Source organism: Haplochromis burtoni, unplaced genomic scaffold (assembly GCF_018398535.1).
Source record: "Haplochromis burtoni strain Fernald_Lab_line unplaced genomic scaffold, NCSU_Asbu1 Contig_118, whole genome shotgun sequence".
Classification (NCBI taxonomy): domain Eukaryota; kingdom Metazoa; phylum Chordata; class Actinopteri; order Cichliformes; family Cichlidae; genus Haplochromis; species Haplochromis burtoni.
The window spans coordinates 1,497,934-1,508,592 of NW_024582479.1; the positions used below are offsets into that span (position 1 = coordinate 1,497,934).

General features: G+C 40.8%; 1 protein-coding gene across 2 annotated transcripts in view; it reads right to left on the bottom strand.

Moving 5' to 3' along the window:
- The window catches only part of cdc37l1 (cell division cycle 37-like 1), an 18,271-nt gene extending 8,041 nt beyond the window's left edge, over positions 1–10,230 (bottom strand). The window contains exons 1-6 of one of the 2 annotated variants that reach the window (XM_005938808.3): positions 9,862–10,230; positions 6,732–7,025; positions 6,547–6,640; positions 5,203–5,318; positions 4,354–4,476; positions 4,021–4,185 (exon numbers count right to left, since the gene is read on the bottom strand). In XM_005938808.3, coding sequence (XP_005938870.1) covers positions 4,021–4,185; positions 4,354–4,476; positions 5,203–5,318; positions 6,547–6,640; positions 6,732–7,025; positions 9,862–9,966 — 897 coding nt within the window. In that variant the 5' untranslated portion in view covers positions 9,967–10,230. Of the gene's footprint in view, positions 1–4,020; positions 4,186–4,353; positions 4,477–5,202; positions 5,319–6,546; positions 6,641–6,731; positions 7,058–9,861 lie in introns of both variants that reach the window. The other variant, XM_042223711.1, reaches the window with a different exon arrangement.
- Between the last annotated feature and the right edge of the window lie 429 nt (positions 10,231–10,659).

Below are 10,659 nucleotides of genomic sequence, written 5' to 3' on the forward strand. Positions count from 1 at the left end.
TCAACGATCATTAAAAATGACTGAGCCGATTATTAGCCCCTCCCTCATTTATCCGCGACACCTTAAAGGCCGGTCCGTGAAAATATTGTCGGGCATAAACCGGTCCGTGGCGCAAAAAAGGTTGGAGACCGCTGATTAAGAGGACCCGAGGGAAGCTCGGAAAGCTAAGCAGAAGTTATTTGGAGAGGAGAGTGACTGCCGTTGGTTGAAAAGAGAGGTAAAAAAAAACTTCAGTGGTGTTGCACACTATTTTATATTATTTTTTAAAGTCATTATTCAATACATTGTTATTGTTAACCCTTTAAAGCCGGTCAGAGCAGCACGCTCCGTTTTGTGTAACTATTTTTAAATCCCTGTAGAACCTGAACCGTGTAAGCTAGCGCAATAATTTGTTTTGCATATGAAACCGGAGGAGTTGTACTTACATCTTATGCCATCAGCTTGTCCTCGGTCACGGTTTCCTTCCACATAAGCTTTGCAAAAATTGCATAAAAAGCGCTTGCAGGAACAAAAACATAATATTCCAGAAACACGCTTTGCCGATCCGATCAGCTGTTCGTAACACTTCCCACAGTGAAACAGAGTCAGCGCGAACTATCGCATGTCCGCCATTTCCTGCCCGAAACCGGAAGTGACGTCATTTTCGCGGAAAATGTAGTTTTTTACTTGTAGGCCTTAAAAGCCTATACTGGTGTTTTTATAAGTCATGTTTGACTTTTCTGAATAGTTTCTGGGATGCTTAGAACTCGAATTGCACTGCTGGAAATAGTTTATTTTGATGCACATGCTGTTTTCTTTGCAAATTTGCATCATAGGATTGTTTTTTGTTTTTCCTGCAGTATATAAAAATTGCTGTATCTCCAAAATAAAACTATGAAGACACTCAAAATAAATTTCCTGTGGTGGGAAACTATTTTTTGCAACTTTTATTTAGTTTTGAGGTAATCTAATTTCTCCAAGTAGAAATATATGTAAAAAAACAAAAACGATTTTCAATTAGCACAGTGGCACGGTGGTTAGCACTGTTGCCGCACAGCAAGAAGGTCCTGAGTTCAATTCCACCATCAGGCCGGGGTCTTTCTGTGTGGAGTTTGCATGTTCTCCCCGTGTTTGCGTGGGTTCTCTCCGGGTACTCCGGCTTCCTCCCACCGTCCAAAGACATGCAGCTTGTGGGGATAGGTTAATTGGATAACCCAAATTGTCACTAGGTGTGAGTGTGCGAATGAATGTGAGTGCGAACGGTTGTTTGTCCCTGTGTGTTAGCCTTGCGACAGACTGGCGACCTGTCCAGGGTGTACCCCGCCTCCTCGCCCTATGACAGCTGGGATAGGCTCCAGCGCCCCCCGCGACCCTGAAAAGGATAAGCGGAAGTGAATGGATGGATTTTCAATTTTTTTGTAGTTTATTCTACTTTTTTGCAATTAATGTAGTTACTATGGACTTAATGCATACATATTATTAAAATATGGGCTATAACAGTTGTATAGCAACTTGAAATGCTCCCACAAATGGCACTACAACATGTAAAAAAATAATATAAGCTCTGGCGGACTTGGTTCTATAGTAGGTCTTAAAGGGTTAAATAAATATCGTCAAATAATCGAGATCTCAATTTCAGTGAAAATAATCGTGATTATCATTTTTGCCATAATCGAGCAGCCCTATTTAAATGTGCAAATATTCTTTGTTAATCTATTGTAGGCATCTAGAAACAAACATGCTAATGTATACGTTTTTAGAGGGAATAATTTATGAAATAGGTTTTTTTTTTTAATAAGGGAATAAAACTAGAAAAAAATAATTTAATTAAAGTATATTTTAAGGAGATTTTCCCCATTTTTCCATAATTAAAATTGAATCTGAAAACGTCCTTTTTTCAAAGTTCTTCTTAATAAGAGCAAACTGGAAAAGTGGTCGACAAAAAAAAGAAGTGTCTGTTTAAAAGACAAACAAACAAAAAAATAACCAAATATATATTGTCATATCCTTAAGAAAGCCCTGACAGATGCACGTGGCCCTTCAGCTGATTCACAAATGATCAAGCAGCAATTCTTAAGGAAGGCAAATAGGTAGAAAAGGCTGAGGTATACCAGAGGCTCTGTCATGGTTTGGGCATGCTTTTTGGCCAGTGCTGTTGGAGATCTCGTCAAAATTGATGAAATATTAACACAGAAAAGCATCGTCAGATTTTGATCTATCATGCAGTGTTATCAGGTAAGATTGGCAACTGCTACATTTTTCTGCACATCAGTGAACATAAACACAGAACCTGGACCTCAGCATTATTGAAGCAGTGTGGGATCATCTTCAGAGGATGGAACAAAAGGAATCCGACATCAAAAGAAGAGCTCTGAATGTCCTCCAAGAAGCCTGGAGAACTATTCCCGAGCGAGTTTGTCACACAGCGGAAATTTGTGTTTTTATGTTTTATCAATCTGTGTATTGGTACATAGTGTTGATTTTATTTGCATGATTTTATAGTGATATTTATATTGCATGGTTTTATCCTCATATTTATATTTGTGTTAATGTTGTACCATGTTCCTTTAACCCACTGTGGACTAAACAGTCAATTGTAGGCACCTGTGAGGTGGGGGCGTTCCCCAAGGTGGCCTATCAGCCGCCAGGTTGACCTGTTAAAGGGGATGGTGAGCGCAGAGACAAAAGGAGAGAGGAGTGACGCACGAAGGGTGAGGAGGAGAAAAAGGAACGCGTGCAACCCCGCACGTGTGTGGAACGAACTGCTGCCTGACTGTGGGGCGCCGCGAGTTGTTCGGCGATCCAGTCCTAACGGCAGGAACGGCAACAGTGGGTGGCGATGGCTGCAATGCACGACAGGGCAGGGATGCCCCTCTGCCTGCATCTGACGGTGAGACGAGGGAGGCCGTGTTCAGGTGTGGAGTGGGGCGGGACTGTACGGCGACGCGCTGTCAGGAGGAGACAGGTCTGCGATAGGAGCCCCCTCCCTGGTCTGTTGCTGACGAGTTTTACCATCTCGGAAGAGAAGTTCCTCTCCTGTCTCTTTCATATAAGGACCATTCGCCCATGTGTGGCTGGACTGTGGGATTATGGGACTATGGGAGGGTAATTTTAGCATATGGAAAACATTCATTTAGCCTTGTTTTAATATTGTATAGTTATTTCTGCCGGCAGGGTTTTTAGCGGGTTGCAACACTATTTTTATTGTATACGGGGAATTTTATCTTGTATTTGTGACTCTGGCTGTGTTTTTTTTATGGAAATAAATGGTGTTTGAAGCCAGCTTAGTTTCTGTGCCCTGAGCGCTGACCCGCCCACTCCCCTTTTTCGCTTGTATGTATACCAGACGTGGTGGTGGTGAAGATTTAGGTCCACCAGTCTTAGCGGCTACAATTAATATTCATCGTGTTGTCGGATGAAGCTTTTGTACCTTATCAGATGTGACTGCATGTTAACTGCAGTTTAATCTCTCTTACATGCGAGTGAAATTCTTGTGTGCGAGCTTCACAAGCAACAGAGTTGTGCAAAATACAATAACATAAACAGGCAAAATATACGAATGGCTAAATCTAAAACTAAGAAATATATGTACAATATATCACTACATGTTTCTCCCGTTTTACAGAAAACCAGATGACTGTTACAGTGAGGATGGATACATGAGATCTGACTGATTTGATAAAACTAAGACTGAGGATGTCCTCTCGGGTTTCTGCTGCGCTGAAGAGGTCAAATAGCAACTGTCAGCAAATGTGTTGGCCACTTCTGATTTTACAGGTAACATTAACACAATGGGGCCCAGCTCCTTGTTATAAGGTAAAGTTTACCTTTTTGCAGCTGTGCCCACACTGTAGTGCTGTCATCATTTACAAACAAAAGAAACCACAGACACATCCCTCGGGAATGATCACCACCAAGAAAAACCAAAACTAGTTACTTTCTTATTTATATCAAAACAAGCTCAACAGTGCCATCTCACTTCTGTAAGTGGTAACTGCACTGAGGTACAAGATTTGCTGGTGCAAGATCAAGTGCACTTACTGAAGGTACTGTTGATTCTTTGGGGTCGAGTATGCAGTTTGTGCCGATATTCTGCTGTTCAGTGTTGGACAAATGACCTCTACATTTGTCTGTGTAATCTTTAACTCTCTGTTTGAAGGCCTCAAGTTCTGTATGGAAGACCTCTAAGTAGACGTCTTGTCCTTCCTGGAAAAACAACAATATGTCTGAGACACTCTGAAAGCTAGTATATGATGGCTTTTTATTATTATCTCTAGAAAACAAAGCCAAATTATTTTAGCATGCAACACTATGAAAGCCATAATAAGATGCACAACATTCATACACATCAATGATAAGAGGAATTTCTCTTACTTTGGCTTTATGAAAGAACTGTCTGAAGCAGCCTCGAGGGTCCTGCTGAGAGTTTGAAGCCATCTCCAGGATGAACTGCATCACTACAACTTGGTGTGCCACCTGCTCCATCAACGCTTCTTTCTGCAGAACACAAGAAGGAAAAGCTAGTGTGATGTCTTTGGTTTTCTCACCAGATACCCTCTTTGTAAGTTCTTTACCTGGAAACTGGCCCAAATTTACTTTTTTTTTTTTACGTTACCTTTTAATTCACTGGTTGAAGAATTGTTAGAAATACTGACTTTTAATAATTAACATCTATCCTCCTTGGATTATTCTATATAGAGCAATATAGTGAAAAAAAGCTTCTATAGGACTATCCTATGTCCCATTCAGTAGCTTGCAGGATCACCTTTAGCACCAATAATCTGATGCAATCATTTTCTATACATCTTTATCAGTTTCTCACTATGGAGGAATTCTGTCCCCCACACAACACTGCTTCAGTTTCCAAGCATTCGTTTATGCACAGCTCTCTTAAGGTCATACCACAGCATTTCATTTGTGCTGAGCTCTACACTTTGCATGGTCCATTGGAGGCAATGCATTACTTCAAAACTCATGCCAAAATAACGATCGATTGATAGATAGCTAGCTTACGCTTTACACTTATCTTACAGATCAACTACTCAGGACACCTCCCCTGGCTCTGTTTTTTAGCATTTGGGAATTACATGACCCACAGAGTTATGACCCACACGAAAACTGCATTATGCTGTTTATTGGATAAACTGTTTTTAGTCACTTGATGAGATGTTGACTATAATGAAGCAATAAAGTAACACCAGGCCTACTCTGTCGGCATATTACCCCTTCTTGCTGTAGACTCATGCACCACAGAATTAAGTAGTTTGCAGTTTCCTCACAGATAAGCTGAGGCATGGCTGCAAGGAATCGCTGACTGTCATCCCACCTTCGCAGCATACCTGACAAAGACAAATAAATAAATACAAGATTGATTACAGAAACGTACGACTTTTAAATATCAGTAATATATGCAGTTATTTCTTTAACACAGCAGTCAACAACTGATCTCTTTTCTGCTTTGCTGTTGTTAGCATATGCAGTATCTACTGAGCACAACAACAAAACTGCCTGTGAATCCAAATCTGTGCAAATTCATAATTTTTGCATCACCTGTCCGATCAGTTGATAACTTGGTTTCTTATTTCTTATGTAACTATCCATTAAAGCTTCTAAAGCAAAAATATACAGCCTGTGTTCAGTGAAATTATAGGTGTGATAAAAGTTGATGGCAAGGTATGTAATACAGGTTCTTCTAAATGTCCAATATAGACTGAGGAAAAAAAAATACCATGACACTGAAGCCGTCACACCCCCCCCTTGTAGCTTGTTCATTGTTCATTTGAGGCAGAAAATGTGTAAATGTTCTTATCCTTGGTTCTAATGTCCTGCTAAGTCTGTTTTACACAGCTGGAAATGCAGCTACTTTAATGCAGAACACACACCACAAACAGTTATTCATTAAAAATAAATAATTAATTTCACTGTGATCGGCTGATAAACTAAAGCAATCTCCACATCTCCTTTATTGCGCTGTGAGAAAGTAGCAACTAACGTTTAAATGTATCCAGTTTAAAGTTTCAAAGCTCTAATGTACAGCCATAATGTTTCAAATAAACAGGAGCACTGAGACTGAACTTGGCATTAAAATAATTAACTCGAGTTGTTCTTTATATATTTTTATTCCTATTTCATCATTATCATCTGGTAACATCTCTGACTGAAATGGGCACCACTCATAGAGATCATTGTGTGCAGAGGAAGAACCATATTAGGCATGAAATGCTCCTTTTTATGTGAGTGTTGATAACCACTGCTGTGATGCCAGCAAGCTTGTTTCCCAGCAGCACATAAACAAGGCCGTAGTCCATAATTCAGATATTATTATCACGTTGACGACAAGCAACAAAGTTAATATCCAACTTTATAAGATCTATTTAAAGAAGTGTGTCCTGGAATGAAATTGTTGGAATGTCACTATGCAGGCAGCTTAAAACTTATTTGAGTTTACACATGAAAACTAAATGAGGACATCCTTTCCCTTTAGGCCAGAGAAACAATCCTACTAAACTGCAGCAACGTTAAAGCCACAAACCGACTTGCTAACTGATGACGTTTTGGCTCACTTACCAAAATGCCTGAGCTCTTGTTCGTATTTCTGGAGAAATGTCTTACACTTGTCCTGGTCCATTTCTGCAGCCTGATGCTGGACATTGATGATACTCTGAAACAGAAAGGAAACACAGTCTTAAAATCTTGGCACAGAACACAGCCCCTCTATATGTTCATTTTGCAATGTTGTTTGGCAAACTTGCCTTATCAAAAACATCCCAACTAGCTCCAAATACAGGACTGCGGCTGGGTTCCTGAACTCCCAGCAAGCTCTCCTTGCGGCGCCACTCCTCCTCATTGTGCGTGAGCTCCGTGGGGCAGGCCTGAGTCCGAGCACGCTCTTGCTCCAGCGACTCAGAGCTGTGGACTCCTAAAGAGCATAACTGATCCTGCGCCTCAGCTAGTCTCCAACTTGAGACGATCGAGGCCTTCACACAGCGCTGCTGACTCTGGCATAGCGATGCCATGGGACAATCACAGAGGTTTGATGATGTTGGCTGGTTTGAGGTAAATGGAAAGCAAATGACTACTGTTAAAAAAAAAATAATCAGCTAGCACTTGTTAGCAATAATAATAAATGAATAAAATTCAAGAGGTTTTGCACTTCAATCAAAGCCCAAAATCTTTATGCCAAGTTTGAAATTTAGCAACATATTCCTCAGAAAGTTATTCTGAACACATCTTTTCTGGGGTGGCAGTAGATCAGTTCTTCTACTAACCAGAGGGTTGGTGGTTCAATCCAGTCTGCATGGCAAGATACCGAACCCCAAATAGCTCTACCATGGATTCATCAGCAGTGTTGGGACTAATGCGTTATTAAGTAACGCGTTACAGTAACTACGTTATTATTGTGGTAACGAGCACGGTAACTAGTTATTATGCCAAAATCAGGAACGCGTTACTCGTTACTGGGATTTAGATAGGCTCGTTATTCGTTACTTCGTGTGGTGGCTATCGCGGAGCTTCCACAGATTCAATAACATTAGCAAGTGGTGGAAGCCAGCAGGTGGATGAAGGAAAAGGGAGGCAAGAGGAGAGACCCGAAGCGGCCGCTGGTCCGAGAGTGTCAGGTGAACTGAACTTCAGGTAAGAAGTTATGACCTGCAGTCCATCTGGGTCAGATATGAACCAAGTTTAGGTGGAGTTTATTTTCGTTATGCTGACTTTTTCGTACTGCGTGCTAGCTAGCATGACGGAGTTTCTATACAGCTGGGTGGTGCTATGTTACTGATGTTGAACTTTATTTTGTTCATAAGGTTAATTATTAGAGTTGCCAACCGTCCCGTAAAAAACGAATCGTCTCGTATTCAGAGAAAATATTACGCGTTTCGTATTGAGGTGAAAAGGAACAGTTTGTCCCGGACTTCAGCTACAATGAAAAAGACACAAAGCTGGAGTTATTCTGTGTTTACGCTGCACAGCTGCCTCTTCTCTCTCATTCTCTCCCCTCCCTCTCCTGTTTCTACTTCAATCATGAAACTGATCAATGATCAGCTGATCGGCTTTTCTCTCTTGTTTGTTTATCGCCCACTTTGCGCCAGAAAGAGGAAACCAGCGGATGTCGCGCTAAACAACAGCAGCACGTTTAAGCTTGATCAGCTGTTGTTAGAATTTATTTAATATTAATTTCTAGTATCAGCTGATGTTTGCTGGAGCCACAGCTGTAAAGCTGCTGGTCATGATATCGGTTTGGATATGTGGTGAGAGGGAAACATGAAGATGAAACCAGGAGATGTCCTTACTGAATCATCAGAGCTGTGATGGAGAAACAGGTTTACCTTTTAGGTGACATGAATGAGTTGAAGGGAAGTTATGAACTGTTTCTGAGAGACAAATAACACCAGGATCCTTTTCTAAGTAGCTGACAGCTGGTAACTGTGCAGGGGCGGGTCTAGCAAAGTGTTGCCAGGGGTCCATGTAGGGCATTAAAAGGGAAAGGGGGGCACAAGGAAATACTTTCTTATTCTCATTTAAAATGTCTCACTTTTAAAAAAATAATTATCTGAGTCTTACAACAAACAATTGATAGATTGATACATATATACCATCAGAACAGTGTACATCACTGTCACAACAGTGTTTATTTTCATTCAAAGGCTTTATGATTTTTCCTATAATGGTGGGCCGGTCTCTAGTCAAAATGCCCGGGACGATTTTTTTGTCCCAGTCCAGCCTGTATGCAGCTCATCTGCAGTCTGGTGTTACCTACATCTTCCTATTCAGAAGGCAGAATTTCCGAGTTCTGAGTACAATCGAAAGCACCACGACTGCAGTTTTTGTGTTGGATGTAAAAAGCAGGCTAGGATAGAATCAGGGTGGGATTTCTCTCGTGGAAATGTGCACATTATTTTTTCCTTTCTATTGGTAGGTGGCACAGTGCACTTGTGGCAAGTAAGCAAGCTAGAAGACTGGCAATCTTGCTGGGTATCCAGTTACGGAAGCAACACATTAACAAGAGAATTCTGAGTAAAACCAAAGTTACTTTCCCTAGTAACTAGTTACTCTGAAAGTAACGAGTAACTTGAAGTAACTAGTTACTTTTGATAGAAGTAACTAGTAATGTAACTAAGTTTCTAATTTAAAGTAACTTACCCAACACTGTTCATCAGAGTATGAATGTGTGTGCACTTAGGTGTACAAGAACAGTGTTTGTGTGGAGGAATGAAGCAAGTTGTATAAAGCTCTATAAGTGCTCAAGTAGAGATAGTCCATTTACAATTTACCATGAAATGACTCTCTCTGAGTGGTAAATGAGGTGATCACCTAAAAACTGAGGGATGACTCTGCATCACACACTAAATGTAGTTCATTAGCTTTTAAGCTTTCACGACCGCGTCAAGCTGCGTTTAGCTTAAGGTGGAGCATGAGGGTTAAAAATAAATAAACGCTTGTTTCCACTTCACCAGTGCTCGCATGCCTTCTCTGCTAGCTAGTAATCACACACAGCTGTCAGTGTGCGCATGTTTGAGTCGGGGGGGTTGTTACTTCCCGTTATGGCCTCTGATCCCATCAACCATCCCACCTAGGGGGTATTTCTTCCCAACCCTGATTTCAGTGGTGTACTGACAAGATAATGACGTAGCGAGTAATCTGATTACCCTATAAGCATGAGCTAAAGTAGAATAGTTATTGGGCAACTGCGGGTTAACAGCGTGAACACTGACATTTAACACTAAACTAACTGGTAAAATATTCCGTTGTTGTGTAGGGTGGAAACTGTGCTTCAGAATAAAAGAAAATGTTATAACATGCACACTCCAGCTATCTCCAACAGTATTCGCTTGTTAGAATACCGTTAAGCACATCTTGAATGAGATAACTTAAAGGCCTTACCTTTTGGTGAGGGTAAAGACCACTAAAGCCTCCGGCCGTTGAAAGTGACTCACTGCCGGGCTCTTCGCTGTGGTGAAGTGAGTCTCCGTTGCCCAGCCACTCCATAACTGCTAAGCAACTAGCTGGTTAGCTCTGCTGTGACAGTGAGACCCGCTAGCTAATGCTAGCCGTGTTTGAGGAGCCACAGACAGTGTTGCTCTTTATATTCAGCCGCCTCACGAGATTTATGTGGGATCTAAATACCTGTGTGACAGCCAACAGAACAGAAAAGGGGATATGATGCATCAAAAAATCACTCCTGCTCCTGTGGATGATAGTGTAACAACAACAACCACCACCACTGTGTTCTGGCTACGTCCCCCTTTTTTTTTTTTTAAGTGGTGACGCAAGGGACACGTGGGGAGCAACTTTAATGACGTGAAGCACTCAGAAGTTTTTCTACTGAATTCTGTTGCGTTCCAGTAAATTCTGCTATAAGGATGCTTTCTTATAGCAGAAGTAAGTTACTCTTAACTAGAAACTCAATTTTTAAAAAAAGGGAAATTATACAGATGGTCACGACATATCTGGGTGTTTCCGCAATTATTTCTGACATCAAAGTTATTCAATATTCAAACTTTAATAAGGCATTGATACTGTAAAGAGGCTTGGATAAATTTAAAAGGAATGATTGTGTGATGGAGGAAAAAATATTATTCAATATATTGGCTGAGTTTTTGTATTTCTTACGCCCTACCAAAGAAAAAAAGTAAATTTTGAATAGTACGTTTAGTACCTTCATTTCTTTACATTTTCCTT